This window comes from Tauraco erythrolophus, chromosome 15 (assembly GCF_009769465.1).
Source record: "Tauraco erythrolophus isolate bTauEry1 chromosome 15, bTauEry1.pri, whole genome shotgun sequence".
Lineage (NCBI taxonomy): Eukaryota > Metazoa > Chordata > Aves > Musophagiformes > Musophagidae > Tauraco > Tauraco erythrolophus.
The window spans coordinates 526,044-545,292 of NC_141479.1; the positions used below are offsets into that span (position 1 = coordinate 526,044).

At 58.6% G+C, this 19,249-nt stretch overlaps 1 protein-coding gene across 2 annotated transcripts; it reads left to right on the plus strand.

The window, feature by feature from the left end:
* Positions 1-10,314: 10,314 nt before the first annotated feature.
* On the plus strand, positions 10,315-18,738 carry ENKD1 (enkurin domain containing 1). Of its 2 annotated transcripts, none has more exons than XM_086621145.1 (7): positions 10,315-10,399; positions 10,636-10,860; positions 11,865-12,037; positions 15,285-15,446; positions 16,652-16,821; positions 17,675-17,871; positions 18,578-18,738. In XM_086621145.1, exons 1-7 carry the CDS (start codon positions 10,315-10,317, stop codon positions 18,736-18,738), a joined length of 1,173 nt encoding a protein of 390 aa, XP_086477271.1. The 2 variants fall into 2 exon arrangements, with proteins under 2 accessions (XP_086477271.1, XP_009989877.2); XM_009991575.2 differs by having other exon boundaries at positions 17,675-17,811.
* Positions 18,739-19,249: the final 511 nt, after the last annotated feature.

The window sequence follows — 19,249 nt, forward strand, 5'->3', positions numbered from 1 at the left end:
GCGGCGCGTCCCCTCCGCAGGAGGGGGGCTCTGTCTGCCTCTCCCTGCCGAGCTGCTGGCACAGTGGTTCCCCCTCCCAGCCCTGGGTCTGGGTGGTGGCTTTGAGGAGGCTCAGCTCTGCCCAGTACAAGGGCAGAGCCCAGTACTTGGCCCAGTACAGGGCTCTCACGAGCTGCTCCAGAGCAGCCGGCTCTAGGAGCTCTCCCAATACCCCCAGAGATGCAGGGAGGTGAAAACCTGAGCCCAGCCATTAGCCACCCCCATCTCCATCACCCGCTTGTTCAGTAAACCTGCAACAGACCCCTCCCCACTCCTCCTTGGGCTGCCAGAAGACCCCCAACTGCCCAACTTGCACCTCTGCCTCGTACCTCCCTCAGGCCAACCATTGGCACCCAGCCCCTGGCCCAAGCCTTGGCATTGCCTCCCCTTCCACCAGCAGCGAGGAGGGGCAGCCCCTAAGCAGGTTTAGTATCTAACGAGGAGCATTATCTTCTGATATATGAAGGACTCTCCCTTTCTCCTCTAACCTCCTTGCTGGATTCACTCCCGTTTTGCCTGTTAAACCAACATCCAAGCACAAGTTTAGCACTTCTGCTGACCAACTGCAACCCTGAGAGGCTGTAGTATCTCACCACCGGTCCCCGCACACGCCGGCTTCCCTTTCCAGCCGCAATACCTCTGGTGAAGCAGCCCCGTGCCCAGAAGGCAGCGCAGGGAGGACTGGCACAGGCCACCGAAAGCCACAAAAGCCAACGACGAGTGTTTTAAGCCACAGGATGAGCAGTCACTTCAAGCCTGTCCTCCCCAGCTTCCCCAGGCTCGGCTCTGGGATGACTGTTTGAAGGTGACCGTTGGGCAGCAGGTTCTAGAAGACCGTTAACCCCCGCAGGGGAGGCACCTGCAATAGGTGCCACAGGTCTGGGCTCCTGCTTGAAAAGGGAGGTGGAGAAGGCAGAGAAGGCTCAGAGGATGCTCCCTGGCACCTGGGGGGCGCAGCGGAGCTGGGCTGCTGGGGCTGGCCGTGGTGGTGACAGAGGTTCAGGGGTCCTGGGGATGCTGCAGCCCTGGGAGAGATCACCAGGAGATGAGGAGTCTCCATCCTCAGGGACGGCAGGGCTCTGTGGGACACAGCTGTGGCCATCCTGATCTGGGGCTGGTGACAGCCCTGCTCCGGTGGGGAGAAGGGACCCTGGTAGCCCCCTCCCCATGAATGCTGCTGCAGAGTCTGTGAAGGCCAGCACTGAGTACCACCCCTCGAGCCAGAAGCTTGGAAAATTCTGGGGTTTTGTTTGACTTTTGCACCCTAGAGCGTTCGGGAGAGGCCAAGTGCGAGTAGAGAAGTGGTCTTGATATCTGAAAAGGAAAAGTGAACTTTCCAAGACTTGTTCTGGAGTTTTAGAAAGCGCCATTCTTTATCGCAGCACTGGGTGCACGGGGCATTTCTCCTCCTAGCGGGCACTGGGCAGAAAATTAGTTACACACTACAGTCATAACATAACATATTTATAACATATTTATGTTCATAACATATTTACATATTCTGAAACAATTGGTTCATTTTCTCTCGCTTTACATGTAAATTCCTTCGCATGCTCAGTTCTCTTCCTCTGCCCCTTTCTTTTGGGTCTGGGGTGTATTTAGGGTAGGTGGTCCATGAGTTGGTGGTCACGGTCTCCCCCTGCCGGAATTCCCTTTTCCCCCAAGTCACTGCATGTTCACAGCTCAGAGAAACACGAGAACAAAGTTTATGCAGTTTCTGGGATGTTCCCTCCAAGGGCAGACAGTTCTGGATAAAGAGTCTCCTTTTTAATCACTCCTGGCAGCTTCAAGGATGGACATCTCGTTCGTTTTTTTAGGTGTGTGTAAATCACCTACCCTCACTGAACCCTTCATGAAACTTGTACGCAAAAACTTTAACCCCTTTATTGTTGGGTAACAGTCTCTGTCTTCATCGTACCATGGCAGGAGAAACAGGCTCTTGCAGAGCTCTTTCATGAATGAAATGGCATTTAATAGCCCGGAGAGAGTGATGCAGCAATCAAAGGGTGCTTCTGCAGGCAAAGGCAGACCCCAGCACCTGTGGCTCCTCCGCTCAGCAATAAACACTCCAAAATTTGTTTAACAACCCAGGTCCGGAGCAATGGCACAGAGATGTACCATTACAAGGGAGAAGTGTGGTTGTGGGCGAAGGCACCCACGCCCATCGTGGTCTCCCGGTGCAGCACACCGGGCTGGCACCGTCATTCTGCTGCTTTCGGTTCCACCACGCCAAGCCGGCGTTCTGCGCTCGCCCAGCAAACCGCGGCCGTTCGGCTCAACGGCACACACGCTCTAAGTCGGATTTCTTGTGGAAAACAAAAGTTCAGCTGCTTGGCTTGGAAAGAAAATCCCAGAAAGGAGAAGCAAGAGAGTATTTCAGCAAAATACACCTCCGGACTTGTTCTGTAACTGCGTTTCAGGGTTTTTTTTCTGAGACACGCCAAGTTACGTGTTGAAGTTTGGACACTGGGGAGCCCATTCCCGTATTTTTTGCTTGGTGCAGGTGCTTTGGTCCACTGCACCAGCCTTGTTCCGAGCTGCGGGGTGAGCACACACCTGTGAGCCGGGCGGGGGTCTGGCGGGACCCCCCCAGGCCCTAGGGCACGGGGATGCTCTGGGCACAGAGGGATGCTGCGGGCACTGCAGGATGCTGCAGGCACAAGGGGATGCTGTGGGCACGGAGGGATGCTACGGGCACGAAGGGATGCTGCGAGCACAGGCGGATGCTGCAGGCACGGGGGATGCTGAGGGCACGGGGGGATGCTGCAAGCACAGGGGGATGCTGCAGGCACGGGGGGATGCTGCGGGCACCGAGGGATGCTGCAGGCACAGGGGATGCTGAGGGCACGGGGGGAGTGTGGGGGGATGCTGAGGGCACGGGGAGATGCTGAGGGCACAGGGGGATGCGAGGGGATGCTGAGGGCACGGGGAGATGCTGAGGGCACAGGGGGATGCGAGGGGATGCTGAGGGCACGGGGGATGCTGAGGGCACGGGCGGATGCGAGGGGATGCTGAGGGCACGGGGGGATGCTGCGAGCACAGGGGGATGTGAGGGGATGCAGAGGGCACAGGGGGACGCTGAGAGCATGGAGGGATGCTGCGGGCACGGGGGGATGCTGAGGGCACGGGGGGATGCTGACGGCACGGGGGGATGCTGCGAGCATGGGGGGATGTGAGGGGATGCTGAGGGCACGGGGGGATGCTGTGAGCACGAGGGATGCTGCGGGCACGGAGGGATGCTGAGGGCACGGGGGATGCTGAGGACATGGGGGAATGCGGGGGGATGCTGAGGGCACGGGGGGATGCTGCGGGCACAGAGGGATGCTGCGGGCACGGGGAGATGCTGCGAGCAGAGGGGGAAGCTGCAGGCACTGGGGGAAGCTGAGGGCATGGGGGGATGCGAGGGGATGCTGAAGGCACGGGGGGATGCTGAGGGCACGGGGGGATGCTGAGGGCACGGGGGGATGTGGGGGGATGCTGAGGGCACGGGGGATGCTGAGGGCACGGGGGATGCGGGGGGATGCTGAGGGCACGGGGGGATGCGGGGGGATGCTGAGGGCACGGGGGATGCTGAGGGCACGGGGGGATGCTGCGGGCACGGGGGGATGCTGCAGGCACGGGGGGATGCAGGGGGATGCTGAGGGCATGGGGGATGCTGAGGGCACGGGGGATGCGGGAGGATGCTGAGGGCATGGGGGGATGCTGAGGGCACGGGGGGATGCGGGGGGATGCTGAGGGCACGGGGGGCACGGGGGGATGCTGAGGGCACGGGGGATGCGGGGGGCACGGGGGATGCTGAGGGCACGGGGGATGCTGAGGGTACGGGGGCAAGCTGAGGGCACGGGGGGATGTGGGGGGATGCTGAGGGCAGGGGGGATGCTGAGGGCACGGGGGGATGCTGAGGGCACGGGGGGATGCGGGGAGATGCTGAGGGCACGGAGGATGCTGAGGGCACGGGGGATGCTGAGGGCACGGGGGGATGCGGGGGGATGCTGAGGGCACGGGGGATGCAGAGGTCACGGGGGGATGCTGAGGGCACGGGGGATGCTGAGGGCACGGGGGGCACGGGGGGATGCTGAGGGCACGCGGGGATGTGGGGGGATGCTGAGGGCACGGGGGGATGCTGCGAGCATGGGGGGCACGGGGGGATGCTGAGGGCACGGGGGATGCTGAGGGCACGGGGGATGCGGGGGGATGCTGAGGTCACGGGGGGATGCTGAGGGCACGGGGGGATGCGGGGGGATGCTGAGGGCACGGGGGATGCTGAGGGCACGGGGGCCGCGGGGGGATGCTGAGGGCACGGGGGGATGCTGAGGGCACAGGGGGATGTGGGGGGATGCTGAGGGCACGGGGCGATGCGGGGGGATGCTGAGGGCACGGGGGATGCTGAGGCCACGGGGGGACGCGGGGGGATGCTGAGGGCACGGGGTATGCTGAGGGCACGGGGGGATGCGGGGGGATGCTGAGGGCACGGGGGATGCTGAGGGCACGGGGGGATGTGGGGGATGCTGACGGCATGGGGGATGCTGACGGCACGGGGGGACGCGGGGGGATGCTGAGGGCATGGGGGGCACGGGGGCATGCGGGGGGATGCTGAGGGCATGGGGGATGCTGAGGGCACGGGGGATGCTGAGGGCATGGGGGCATGTGGGGGGATGCTCAGGGCACGGGGGATGCTGAGGGCACGGGGGATGCGGGGGGATGCTGAGGGCACGGGGGATGCTGAGGGCACGGGGGGATGTGGGGGGATGCTGACGGCACGGGGGATGCTGACGGCACGGGGGGACGCGGGGGGATGCTGAGGGCACGGGGGGCACGGGGGGATGCGGGGGATGCTGAGGGCACGGGGGGCACGGGGGGATGCGGGGGGATGCTGAGGGCATGGGGGATGCTGAGGGCACGGGGGGATGCTGAGGGCACGGGGGGATGCTGCGGGCACGGGGGGATGCAGGGGGATGCTGAGGGCACGGGGGGATGCTGAGGGCACGGGGGGATGCTGCGGGCACGGGGGGATGCAGGGGGATGCTGAGGGCACGGGGGATGCTCAGGGCACGGGGGATGCGGGGGGATGCTGCGGGCACGGGGGGATGCGGGGGGATGCTGAGGGCACGGGGGATACTGAGGGCAGGGGGGATGCGGGGGGATGCTGAGGGCATGGGGGATGCTGTGGGTACGGGGGATGCTGAGGGCACAGGGGATGCGGGGGTATGCTGAGGGCACGGGGGGATGCTGAGGGCACGGGGGATGCTGAGGGCACGGGGGGCACGGGGGGGTGCTGAGGGCACGGGGGGTTGCTGAGGGCACGGGGGATGCGCCTCGGCCGCAGGGCGAGCCCGAAACGGGGCTGTCCCGCGCTGGGCACGGCTCGGGGCGCGCTCGGTGCCCGGCCCGTCTGCTGGCGAGCGCGCTCCCGTCCTGCCGCCCCCCGCGCCGCGGCTGTCGGCGGGGAGAACCGGCCCCGGCCCCGGCCCCGGCCCCGCTCCCCGGCCCGGCCGGCGCTCCGGGCGGGGCCCGCCCCGGACCCCCGCCCCTCCCGGCGGAAGCGGCTGTTGCCGGGAGAGCGGCGAGGCCGGGCCGGGCGGCCCCAGTCCAGGCCCGCGTTGGGCCCGTGCGCCCCGGGAGAGCTTCTGCGCGGCCTCCCTGGGTGAGTCCGCTCGGGGGGAGCCGGAGAGCGCCCTCGGGGCCCGGGGCTGGCCGCCGGGCAGCGGGCCGGCAGGGGCTGGGGGCTGCGGGGAGCCGGGCTGGGGGATGCCGGAGCAAGGGGCTGGGGGGCCGCCGTGCCCTCCCGCCCCGGGCAGCTCGCAGCCCCAGGACAGCCCGCAGCCCCCCGGGACAGCCCGCAGCCCCCCGGGACAGCCCGCATCCCCCCCGGGACAGCCTGCGGCCCCCCGGGACGGGGTCGCTGCACCACCCGGGCGCAGTGCTGGGGGGCTGCAGCCCACCCACAGCCTGAGGCTCTGCGGGCGGTCTGGCTCCGACACCCCGGGTCTGCGTTCTGCCAGCACTTCCCCCACCCACCCCTTCCCTGGGCACCCGGGGAATGAAAGAAGCCAGGAAGGGTCTTTTGGGGGTGTCCAGTGTTGTTTGGTGGGTGCTGGATCTCAGCACACGGCCCAGAACAGGCTTCCTATGGTTTTCCTGGGACCGCACAGCCGGGCAGAGCGCAGACCGTGACCCCCAGCTCCCGGCTCCGTCGCTGGGCCTGGTGTTGCACGTCGGGTCGTGTAACTTGGCACGTGGCTCATCCCTGTGCCGGAGAGGAGTCCCGCGTGTTAAGGTGGGCCTCCCTCGTGCCGTCCGTCCTCCCTCGTGCCGTCCATCCTTCCTCGTGCCGTCCGTCCTCCCTCGTGCCGTCCGTCCTTCCTCGTGCCGTCCGTCCTTCCTCGTGCCGTCCGTCCTCCCTCGTGCCGTCCGTCCTCCCTCGTGCCGTCCGTCCTCCCTCGTGCCGTCCGTCCTCCCTCGTGCCGTCCGTCCTTCCTCGTGCCATCCGTCCTTCCTCGCTCCCCTGAGAGAGGACTCGGCTGCAGCTCTGCGATACCCCCCCAGGCTCAGCCCACCGCCCAGCGCCGAGCACGGCCCTCGTTCGCCTCCTGCTCGAGGCTGCGGCTGAGGACACGTGTTCAGCTCCTTTGACAGTCTGGTTTTGTTCCTGAAGGCGTGTTGGTGGACACATGGCCAGCTGCAAGGGAACGTGTTGCACACGCAGAGGCCAGCATCACGCTTGGCCCTACCTGTCCCTCTTTGTTTTCAGAGAGACAAAAGAGAAAACGGGTCCTGGAGACTGGCAGGTGAGGAAGAGCTGGTGGTACCGGAGGGAACCTGCATGGGGAATAGTATTAAAAGGAGAATATTAATCTGTCCCGGTGCAATCTGCAGAGGGGAGCAAGGGGAAGGCATAAGCATGGACTGACACCCCTGGGCAGGTTCACAGCACGTTGACCTCGTTTCCTGATGCCCACTTCTGCAGGAGGTACAGCCCGGGATCCGTGTGCAGCCCTAGGACATGGAGGTTCTCCTGGTGCCGCTTTCCATTTCAGCTAAATACCGAAGGAGGAAGCAAACAGCCAAGACCAGCTGCGTGGAGATCAGCCCTTTGATTTGCTGCAGATGACTTGCTTATCACAGCTTATCGCAGCCGTGGGATTTTTGTTTTTCCCATGCTTTTTTGCAGAGGTTGGCTCATAAAGGCATGAAGCTGGTCTTGCTTCAGCTCTGTTTGTGGTAGAGGCTCCTTGGCCGGGGACCCGGGCGCAGTGAGAACGTGATCCGTGAGGAAGAGGGATTGCTTCCAAGTCGGATGCAGCAGGTTCAGGGCTGTGGAAAACACCTGCCAAAGCCCGGTCCATTCCCATGTTTTGTGGTTTCCTTGCCTGTGATACCAAAAGCAAGCCATGAAAGGAAGCTGTTGTTCGTATGGGCTCCAAAAGGTCTCTTTACCGGGGGGATAAGGAGCATTTTTAGCACTTGGTAAGCCGGAGAAGCTCTCTGTTCTTAACCCCTGCGGCGCTGCTTCCCTGGTGAGCTCTGCAGTCTGGCAGGGTTTAAGAAGAGAGAGGAGTTGCACACGTGTGTATCTGTCTACCCAGGCTGAATCGGACGGCGTTTGCAGAGTCTGCCTGCACCTCCTAGCCTGACCATGCTCGAAATAGTGTCTTTCTGGTGGCAACAGGTCGGATACGGCATTCTTGAAGTTTAGGTTTCTAACGTGGTGATGGAGAAGATGCTTTCCTGGGTGCAAATTGGACGGTGCGGCTGAGCCAGCGAGCGGGTCACTGCTCTGTTCCCTCTTTTTCCTTCTTCTACATTCATAAGCACAGGCTTCTGCCGTGTTTCCCTGTGCTCCAGCGCTTCTCTGACCCTCCCGTGGAGGTAACAGCCAGGTTGTTTTTGGACAGAAGGGTGAACTTTTAGAAAACTCACCTAGTGAAAGAAGTGACTTGTTTCACGCAGGAGCGGGGGGGCTGAACGGGCTCAGCACAGGACGGTTTGTGCTGCAGAGCTGTCACAAGGGACGAAGCAGAAGGATGGGAATGGCAGCGGAGAAGGTCCACGCGTCCCCATTTCGCAGCAGGGAGCCGCGAGGTTCTCTCCTTTGTGTCCCCCGAATATGGTCGTGGTGGGCAGGAGCAGAGCAGCAGCTTGGGAAGTCTGTACCCGTCACTGGTAACTGAGAAGCTGCTGCTTCTCAGGGCTGGGAGACTGGTGCCGGGGGGCTGGGAGACTGGTGCTGGGGGCCTGGGAGACTGGTGCCAGGGGCTGGTGTCCCATGGGGGTGAGTTGGCTGGAGGTGCCTCGATAGGCGAGGTGCTTGCTCCTGTAATAAGGTTGTCTGATCGGATCTTGCGAGATCCCAGTCCAGGGGCGATGTGACTTGCAAATCAGGGAGTGGGTGTCATTTGCAAATTCCCTGCAGCAGGGCAGGGTGCTGTTGGGATGTGAAATGTGACTCGTGTGAAGGTAGAAAATGAGCCTTCCATCCCCCGCCTCCCATCAGCTTGCCTTCCTTCCCTCCTGCAGTCCCCCGCAGTAATTGTCTGCTCTGTTACAGGTCGTGGTTTCAGCCTGTCATTTTTCCCTGTAAATTACTGGCTTTGAAGGCAGAGTTCAGATGAAGATCAGATGTGGGTTTCAAGGCCAGTAGCTGTTCTGGAGCGATCTCGTGGTGAACGCTTGTTCTTTTTCCTAGAGTAAGAGAGCCTGTTCTGGTTTAGTTGGATCCATTATCAAGGAGATTAAATAATATCAAGGCAGCATCCTTTTATCTCAGGCTGAGAGTCTGTGTCTGCTCTTCAGAAATAGCTTTTCCAGAGGAGCTGGGCACAGCCTGGGCGTGCGTGCTGGTGTGCAACAGTCAGCACTGTTTGCATCACCTCCGCAGTTGTGTCTGGGAGATGAAAACAGCTTTTTGCTAATGGCTCTCATGTCAACAGGGGTGATTTAGCAAGGAAGACTGCAGTGCATTAGTTGCCATGAGTCAGGCTCGCTCAGCCTTGCACTGAGCGTGTACTGGTTTGTAAATTAAACTGCAGATGCTGCGTCCCGGCAGTGCTGGCATGCCGAGGCTCCTGAAAGGGGTTCTTCCCGTAGAGTTGTCTCAGAAATCTTTAAATTCCTGTCTCAGGAGTCAGGGCATGCAGGTCATAGCCCCAGCTCTTACAGCGATGACCCCAGCCAAGCTGCCCTGATGCCTGTCAGAGTCACAGCGTGACTCGGAAGAGGTATCGAGGCTCTCATGGCATCTGCCAAAAACTCACCAGCGGTCTGTGCCTGGTGGTGTGGCATCCTGCATCCTCATTTTCTGAGTGGGGAGCAAGTCCCTCAAGTTTCTCATAGGCAATAAAACATGGTCTGCAAGATCGTGGTGAGCATGGTGGGGAAATAGGTGCTGGCTGCTCCTGTGCTGGAAGGGTCTGTGGGGAGGAGAGGGGCAGCAGGGAGCGGCGTGGGCCAGGGCAGGGATTTGTGGATCTGGATCTGTGCTGGTCCCAGTTGATCTGCATTGAAAAGTTATTTAGAAATGAAAAAGATTTTTTTCTTCTCTCCATTATCCCGGAGCGCCGAGAGACAGCTGGGCTGGTTTTGTCTCAGGGCTCTTCCCCCAAAACGAAGCGCGTGCCCCTGCGCTGTCCTGGAGCGAAGTGGTTTGTCTCGGGTGCTTTTGAGGCTCAGCCCCAGCCTGCTCGAGAGTGGGGACTCCACTGGGGCGTCTGTGGTGGGTGATACAGCGGAGAGGTTTATCTGTGTGGGGCAGGGGCTTCAGCTTGCCCTGGGCAGGTGGTGTTGGAGCCACGGGAGCTATTTAGGAAGAGCCCCAGGTGCAAGATAATTCAAATCTAAGGCTAAACTGTATCAGATGGTGTCCAGACACCTTGTGTTTCCTATTGCTAAAGGCACACAGGGCAGTTAGAGCAGCTCAGCTCCTGCTGGTGTGTCTGCATGAAAGGTTCCCGTCTGGGAGAGCGAAGCCAGGAAGGATTTTCTGTGCTGAAGATACTGATATTACAGCAACTGTGGACGTTTCAGGTTCAACGCTGGTAAAATGCTGGGACACTGCTGCTGGGATCCCTTGCCTCACCTGTGTAGAGACCAATTTGGGGTGGTTTCCTACCTGCAGGTCATCTCTGTAGCTGGGTGTGAGCTTTTTAATGAAAGTCAGAAGTTCATATATATATATATTTTTTTTTTTAATGTAGCTTTTCAGTGGCTGAGTGAGCCCTGCTCATTTCTGTTCTCAGTGGTGGTTGGTTTCCGTGGCGGAGGCAGAACGACGGCAGGATGTGTGAAGGGCCATCCAGGATTTCTGGACCCATTCCTCCAGACCCTACGCTCTTTCCAAACTATTACAAACGCCCCTTCTCAGGTGAGTCCTTGTGATGCTTGTTACAGATGCGCAGTTTCCGTAACACACTGGTGCAGGTGCTTGTGCTGCCTCATGGATGGTGATCCTAAGGGTGGTCTGTACAGGTGGTTGAAAGATGGGGAAGCATAAGGTAGAGGTGGAGAGGGGGTCTTCAGCATTGTTTGTAGGCTGTGGGTGAAGAAAGCCACAAGGCGAGATTGGTTTTTGATAATCTCCTCTTCTTTCTTTCTCTGTAGCTCGAGGGAGGCTGGAAGGGAATGCTCAGAAGCTGGATTTCACCTCTGGCCCCCTGGACCCAGTGCCCAACCCATACCCTGCTTTGGGCAGTGCCCGCCAGGCCCAGCCAGCCCCTCGCATTCGCCCCAGTGGAAGGGACTTCCTGGAGAAGGGACGGACGGGGACGCTCGGTCTCTTACTGCGGCTCGAAGGGATCTCCCTTGACGGGAGGCTGCCAGTCAAGAGTAAGTACAGCTGAGCTGCTGCTGGCCTGAGCTGCGTTGGGGCCAGGGGTGAAGCGTCAGGGATTTGGGGGGGTTCCTCAGCTCATGCTGCCTGATGGGTTGCCCCATCGCCCGCGTTTGGCCTGGCAGTGGGATCCCTGGGCCATTGCCCAGGCTGGAGCCAGTGCTGCTGCAGCCTCCCTGACTCCAGTCTGGCCCAGGCCTGGAATGGGAAGAGGGATTGTAAAAAAAGATTCTGTTTAATTTGGACTTGAGGAACTAGTCCTCAAGTTCATGAGAGACTGTTGAGAGATGCTGGTACTAAATCAAGCCCTTCTAGTTTGCTGCCTCTGCGTGTAACCAGTGTCTTTATAGTCAGACTTAAAGATGAATCACGTGAAATCTTAATGTGTAGAGGATATTTAGCCTGGGAGGTAGTTGTTAGTGAAGCCAGGCAGGATTTGGGCAGACCGTATGTGGATACTGAGAACGTCTTTGTGAAAGGTGCTCCCTTCTCCAGGGAGGTCACCCAGGGAACACATTCAGAGGTGCAGGAAGGAGATAAAACTGAGCACCGGGTGTTGCTTGATTTACTTGGTGTGCTGGCATTGCCCCTGGCCCTGCCTGGTGCCAGCGTGGTGGATGCCAGCTGGTGGCTGCCACAACTGCACGGGGAATGGAAGAGGGTTGGGTTGTGTCAGCTGGGATCTTCCCTGTCTTGAAGAGCCAAAGGAAGGATCGTTTTTGATTAGAAAACAAAAAATACCATTTGTAGTCTTAATTATGTCCTCTTAATCATGTCCCTTCTGTCCTCTGGCAGAAGAGGGTCGATCTGGGAGTGTGCATCTGACATGGGAAAAATGCACAGATTGTCAGTCTGCAGGAGAGGGGAGGGCTCGCTGTATCAACGGGCAGTTGGACCAGCTTTGAAGATGGAGCTGTGGGCTCTGGTGCCAGCGCTCCGAGAAGCTGTGTCCCTTGGCAGTGGCTGAGCGGTGATGGCCGTGTCTCCCCTTGCTGCGCAGGGAAGGAGTCCAAGGACCACGAGAAGGAAAACGTGAGGCGAATAAAGGAGATTCAGAAGAAGTGCAAAGAGAAGGAGCGAGCCCAAGAGCACAGCCAGCCCAAGCCTGTGAAAGCTCTCTGGAAATCCCAGAAGTATGAAAACGTGGAGTCAAAGGTGAAGGCCAAGCTGCAGGTCGGTACCCACTGAGCTTGTAAACTCTCTTGGCCTGGGATGTGGATCAGCCACGAGGTTCTGTGGGATGGTGGAGATGGGGGAGTCCCAGAACCTACGGGTCTGGGGCAACTTGGTGCTGAAGCACAATGGGCAGATGAGACAGTGGGGCTCTGCGCTGAGCGAGAACGTTTGGCCTGGGTCTGGAGAGCGATTGCTGTGGTAATCCCCATCGTGTCTGACCAAGTAGAGTCCCCGTGCAGGGGAAGCTCAGAAGAAGAAAACCTCAGCACACCATCTCCCTAGGGGGCTCCTACTTGGCCCTTCAGCTGTTAAGGACCTAAAGGTGGTTCCTGGGGGGTGCAGAGCAGCCCTCACAGCCCTGTTCCCTGTCCAGAGGTGCACCCAGCTGGCTCTCAGCTTCCCAGTGTTTGGGGCAACACTTGTGGGGTTTGTGCCAAAACGCTGTGGTGTTCTGCCCCATGGATCATGGTCCTCCGAGGTGGGTGTTCAGGCTCGGTCCAGCTGTTAACCACCCTGTGGACCCACCGCGGGCTGTACATCTCCACATTCTTCTCCGAGCGATTGTCCTGTTGAATAACCACTGCGCAGTGGGGGCACGCAGACATCTCCAGGTGGGGATCTCGTAGCTCCAGTGCAACCTAAAAGGGCGTATGAGCCTCCTGTCCTCTCCACGTGCTGGTGGGAGAAGGGGTGCAGGGCTGTGCCTTTTATCCTCAGGCTTTCTCAGCTGCTGAAGCATTCTTGGTTTCTGTTCCGAGCGGGTGTCTGGCTTTGTGAAGGTTTTGGATTGCTTTTGACTTCTTTCTTTTTCTTTCTCTGGGTAATTTTTTCTCCCCTGGTGGGTTCGTGGTGTTTAAAGGGTGCCTCTGTCGGAAAGCTTTGTAGAACGCACCGAAGTGGCTGCCTTGATAGAAGCATACCTGTTTGTGCAGAAAGCAAAGTTAAGGCCCACTGGGAGAGGAAGGGAGAGCTCCATCACTGTCTTTGGGTGGATCTGTCATCCGTCTGGATCTGAGAGACCTTGAACTGTGTTCAGTTAACCTCTTCCTTCATCCAGAAGCAGGCTCCCTGGGATGGGGTGGGTTCCCGCTGCGCGGCAGCAAGCGGAGGGGAGGTGGTGTGCTCACCCTCATCATGGTGACCTCCTGGAGGAGAAGCCCTGGGGCTCCTTCCAGCTCAGCCATGCATGGGAGAAGCTTCTTGAGCAAGGGGAAGCGCAGGGCTGCTGCCTTGGCCGAGAAGCCACTGGCTCTCCGGAGTAGCCTCTCACCGTTGGATCCTGCGTTCCCATCAGCCCCAGGATTGTCAGCTGCCAGGAGAGGGCTTTGTCCTTCTGAATCCCTTGGAGCCTTCACGGTCCATCTCTGTTCTGTCTTTGCAGCCACCCAGGCTGTGCAGACCAGAGGGACAGAGCGAGCTGCTGCTTGTGCAGATGGTGGGTGCAAGCTGGGTGACACCTCGAGCACTGCCACTTCTGCAGCCTTCCCTCGGTGCTCCCTTCCTGAGTTGGAGCCTTCAAGTTCCTCCTCATCTCTGCATTGCTTCCCTCTGGTCTGTGGCCCTCGGGCCAACTTTTGACGCTAAAATCATGTGTGTGGATGGCAACTGCAAAACTTGGCAAGATGATTTTTAAGGCAGTGGTTCCAAATGCTCTGTCCCTTCTTCCCGGCGTGCCACCAACCTCTCTGATGTCCGTGACCCTTCCACACACGGGAGCAAACCCATGTGTGCTTTAGGAACACAAGCCTACGCTCTCGTTTGACGAATCCTCTGCGTTAGGGAAGATTGAGATCATTTCTTCTTTTGTTTTGGGGAAAGGGGGTGGTCTCTGCGCAGGCAGTTTCTGCGTGATGCGTTGCATGTGCTCCGCGGATTCCTCCAGAGAGCGGTGGCAGGAGGCCCTGGCACTGACTCACGCTGCTTTAACTATTGCTGCTGCTCTCCTAGAGCTGGGGTGTTCCCCGTGAAGGCTCTCCGTGTCCTGTGAAGCTGCTGCTTGGAGATTAAGTTGATTCCGTTGGGTCTTGGTGTCTAACACAGAGTTTCTTTTCTCTCACCTGTCCCCGAGGGCTGTTAATTGTAGCAGCTGCCTTGACAAGGGCTCTGGCAGCCTCGGGGCTCCCGTGGAGGACGATGGGGCACGCTGGGCTCTGCTAGCCTGCTCCTGAGATCACAGACTTTATCTGACTTCTAACCGCCCGCCCTAGGGCAAGGCACTTCTCATTGACTTACCGGAGAGATCTGCATCTCCTGGTGCCTCTTGAAACAAGACCCATCGTCTTGGAAGCGTGAGCAGTCTGGGCAGTGCTGAGGGCATCACACACCCTGGTCCTTACACCAAAACTGCCAGTGTCGCCGTCCTATCCCACCTTCAGGTCTGCCAAGCTAAGTGGGATGGCGAGGAGGAATCTACCTCGAGGGGTCACCAGGATCTTGGGCACCTGCAGAGATCTGGAGGCTGCCCTGGACCGTTGCTGTCACTTCCAGAAGCAGAGCAGTGCCCTGGTTGTGTTTATTGCTCCTCTTTCTGCCTAGGGTGGGATAACCTCAGATGTGGGGTGCCGAGCAGAGCAGCGCTTGAGAGCAGCATCCAGTTTGTGTCAGGTTCATGCCTACCTGTGCTGTTTCGTTACATCCTGCTGTAGCAGGGCTCTGCAGCACCCTCTGCGTTTATGGAGGTGGGGCGGCTTCTTCTGGGAGGTCAGGTTCTCTCGTGCCGACTGGCACGTGTCTCTCAACTTTCAGAACGCTCACTCCACGCTGCCTTTGGCCCTTTTCGCGGAAAGATTTCTGCTCTTTCAAGAGTTGTGATCATTGTCAGGTTGGACTGTCCATCTGTTTAGATTGTCCTGGCTCTGGTAGGTATCTCTGTTGGGTTGTCTGGTGTTGCTCTCCTTTCGTGCCTACTGGATTAGGCAGTAAAGAGGGACTCTCCAGTCAATGCTACGCATGCATTTGCTCCAAATGTGTGTTTCTGCACATTTTTTCCTTTTTTTTTTTTTTTCAGTGTTTATTTACGAAGTTCAGTTGCCAGGTCCAGATTTGTTGCTGTAGGCAGCCAGTTTGGGCTTTGCTGGCTGAGTACAGATTGCCTTCCCCCAAGAGCTTCTGCCAAGTCGTGGCAGAAAGAGCGTGCTCTCATCTGCCTGCTGGAAACTTGTGGTTGACCACCCAGGCTTTGTTGGGTGGGTTTCTCTTTGCTCCAGCTTCCCTTCACTAGTGTGTGTTTTCTCACCTTTCCCAGGAGAGCTCCCCACCTCCGAATCCAGAGGCTCTGAAATTCCTGAGGGCATATTCTCGCTGTGGCCCTGGGATCAAGCCATGCAGACCGCCCTCCCCAAGGCCTGCCAGAACGAAAGCAGGGGCAGATCCAGAGGCTCCAGAGGCACTGGATGCTGAAGCCAAGGTGAGTTGCACACTTAACTGCACACTCCCACTGGCACTCATCCGTCCCAGGGTTCTCTGGCATTTATCCATCGCTGCTGCTTCGAACTCTTCCTGTGTGCTTCTAAAGCGTTGGGCCAGATGTGCTACGTGAACAGGGAGGTCTGTAAATACTGTTCCTGGATGAAGGGAAGGGACAGGGCCTTGGTCACTGGAGTGGTGAGACGGGCACTGAAGGATTGCTAATACTGTGCTCCGGCTTCATCCTTGCTCGTAGTTAAAGGACTCATGAAGTTCCCTTTGGGAATCCCACTTCCTCACTGTAGAAGTGCCAGTGATCTCAAATCTGCCCTTCCTGGGGCTTTGCAGGAAGTCTTGAAGATTTGGAGACTGTTCCCACCTTAATCAAAGGAACTGTGGCTTCTGGGTGTTAGGCAAAAAATTGGGAAATGGGTGTGCGTTTTAATAGGGAGAGTTAAATCAGTGTGAACAACTAAACCTTTCAGGTAGTCTTGCCTGGGAGATCCTAAACTGCTCCATGACTCATGTCTTCTCTCTTTGGCTACTGTGGGGTTGTTGCTTCCAAATGCCATGGAGTGACTTAATTTGAACAGGACTTAAACTCCTAAGGAGGAAAACCAAGAAAAGAAAACCTTAAACTCCAACCCAGTGACCTTCTCCCCTGTCTTGACCATCAGAGGAGCTGTGATAGAGGGTGCTGTCTCTGGGGAAATGCCCCCAAGGACTAGCTAAGTTCCAGCTCTGCCAGGGGCTCTGTTGCATTTACTGGTCTGGCAAGGGCCAGTTTTTGTGCTGACCTTCTACCTGCTGTGAGGGGCTCCAAACACAGCAGTTGGAGCCACGTGGGCTATGTCAAGCCTGGTTCTTCCTGTCCTTCTGGCTTTGAGGGCATGGGGTCAGCTTGGGGACCTCAAAAAGATGGGGTTTAGGTTTTGCCTGACTTTTGGTGCCAGGCAAACCATGGCACCCCAGGGGTTTCTGAGACTTATTCCGGCACTGGTTTCTTCTCAAAACATGGCCATAGCTCCTGCCTGTCTCTGACTACTGAGATGGGATGGGCAGAGGACATGCCTGTCCTACTGCACCACACCTGCCATTCAGTGTCCTGTGCAAGTGCCTCTGTGCTTTGTCCTTGTGGGGACAAGGGCAGCTGCCTACGGGCGTGCACCGAGCCAGCCCTTGCTGCCTCCCTCTCTCTTCCTCCAGATCCAGGTGGAGGGCAGGAGCATCGACTTCATCAAGCACAACGCCCGCAACGCCAAGCGGGCCCCGCTGCGGCGCTCCCAGTCCCTGCAGGCGCTGGCCGAGCTGCTGGACCAGAAGCACCGGGAGCAGGAGGAGTACAACGCCAAGCAAAAGGGCCACGTCCCCCAGTAGTACGTACGCCCCTCTCTGGTCCGTGGGACTTTCTGGAACAAGCCCACGTCCCCCAGCTTCTGCGTAGAAAGACGGGGAGGGTGGGACAGAGGTGCTCTCACTGCACGCAAGCAGCGTGATTTGCTGTGGCCTGGGGAATTAATGCAATCCCTTCTGGCTCCTGGGCTTCCCGAGCATCCCATGGCCAGTGCGACCGGCCTCAAGGAATGTTGCCTCCTCCCTCGCTTGCTGCTCTACGAGGACACTGACACAGGGACACTGCGTGCTCTGAGAAACGTGCTCCTGCCCCTCCGTGGGCCTTGCTCCACGTGCCGTAGGTTCAGGATGGGAAGGTTGGGTTTGCAGAGGCAGATGGCTTGCTCTGCTTCGCAAGCGTTCGTCCTGCCTTGGACCCGGGGTCGGCAACAGCCAGCTGGTGACTTGTGCTTTGGGGTTCCAGCAGGGTTCTGTGGCCTCCAGCCGCTCCTGGGTGACCTTGTCCTGGCACAGGACTGGCCGTGGGGTCAGTCCTTCGGCTCTGCTGTGCCTGCTGTTCCCTGCCAGCATCCCTGGCTGGGAGCCGCCTTGTCCCGCCTCACTCCATCACTGGCCCACAGCTGGTTTTGAGAGGACTCGGTGGCCCGGGCCAGAAGCAAGGAGCAGAAGCCCTTGTCTGCAAGGAGCTTGTGTTGGCCTCATTGTGCCTCTTCTCTCCACGGCGAGGGCCTGTGCTGGCAGGGCGGGTCTGTGGTCCTCCAGCAGCGACGTGGGGACTAGTGGGGTTTGAAGGGCTGGATTCCTGTCCTCTGCCTGCACCCCCGGGCAACCCCTCCTGCCCGATGTGCGGCCACGTGCCTTCCTTTGCCTTGCCAGCCTGCTGGAGAGGAAGGAGCTGTGGCGCAGACAGATGGAGGAGCGGCTGCAGAACCTGCCAGACCCCGACACGCCACCTGGTCATGCCATGATGCCAGAGGGCCAACGGCTGGAGACCCTCGGCAATCTGAAGCAGAGTAAGAGGAAAAGGAATGAGGGTTCCAGCTCAGAAAAACAGGCAGTCCAAGGAGAGGGGAGTTCTGGGGCACAGATCCAGCCACTTAGAGAGTTGCCTGGAGTAAGGCACGTAGCTGAGATGTTGCAGCACTTGAGCTGTGTGCGTGGAAAGAGCCATCTCCTTCAGGTTGGTGGGACCTGCAGGTTACGGGACAGGCTCTCTGGAGCAGACTTGTCCAGTGGACCTGATGTTAAGGTTACTATTGCTCTTAAAATGATGGAAGGGACCTTTAGAGGTCTCTAGTCCAACCCTTGGTTCTTCAAACTGGAGCAGGTCACTCAGGTCCTGCTAAGCTGTGAATCAAAGGATAGGACTTTTTGCAAGGGTGTGCAGTGACAGGACACGGGGCAATGGCTTTAAACTGAGAGAGGGGAGATTTCCATGAGATCTAAGGAAGAAATTCTTCCCTCTGAGGGTGGTGAGGCACTGGCACAGGTTGCCCAGAGAAGCTGTGGCTGCCCCATCCCTGGCAGTGTTCAAGGCCAGGTTGGATGAGGCTTTGGGCAACCTGGTGTAGTGGGGGGTGTCCCTGCCCATGGCAGGGGGGTTGGAACTGGATGATCTTGAAGGTCCCTTCCAACCCAAACCATTCTGTGATTCTATTCTAAGTCCTTGTTCCAGTACTGCCACCATTTTCATGACTGAGGATGAGGCTGTAGCATTAGGAAAAGGATGAATTTCTTTGCTCTTCCACTTATACTGTGGTTTTTTTTTCAATTTTACAGGCCAGGAGCAGCTGACAAAGGACCTGGTGATGCTGCCAGTGCGCTCGGACACCCTCAGCATGCAGAAGAGGCGGTTAGAACTGGAGAGGAAGCTCTCTCAGATAGAGGAGGCCATCAAAATTTTCTCGAGGCCCAAGGTCTTCATCAAGCTGGACTCCTGAGCTGGTGGGGCTGGGTGTGTTGTGCTGCTCCACGTGAACATCCTTCATCGCTGGGAGGGGACGATTATCACTTTGGGAGAGAAGGAGGGGAAGGCAAATTCAGGACCTTGGGCCCATGCAGGTGTTGATGCAGTGTCCAACGTGCCCCCAGCATCTCTTGCTCACCCTCCAGTGCTGTGTCTTGTCCACGGAAAAGGGAGGGAGATGCCCTCTCCTTCCTAATACACTCTCCACTGTGCTGTCTGGAGGACAGTTGTCTCTGTGCTGCTTGACTTCCCAGGCGTCAGCTCTCTGCTCTGGATCCGTGGCATCGCCTCTTGTTTGCCCATTTTTTTTTTTTTCCCACTTCTAGAAACTGGCAGGAGGTCTCCCATGCTGCTGCCCGGGGTGTTCCTTGTCCCCCTCTTTCTCCTGAGCTGGACCATGGTCTTGGCTCATTGTAGGCGCCTGCAGGCTTGTCTGTACACAAACCTTGTGCTGCACGGCCACCGTGTGTGCCCCAGGCCCCAGC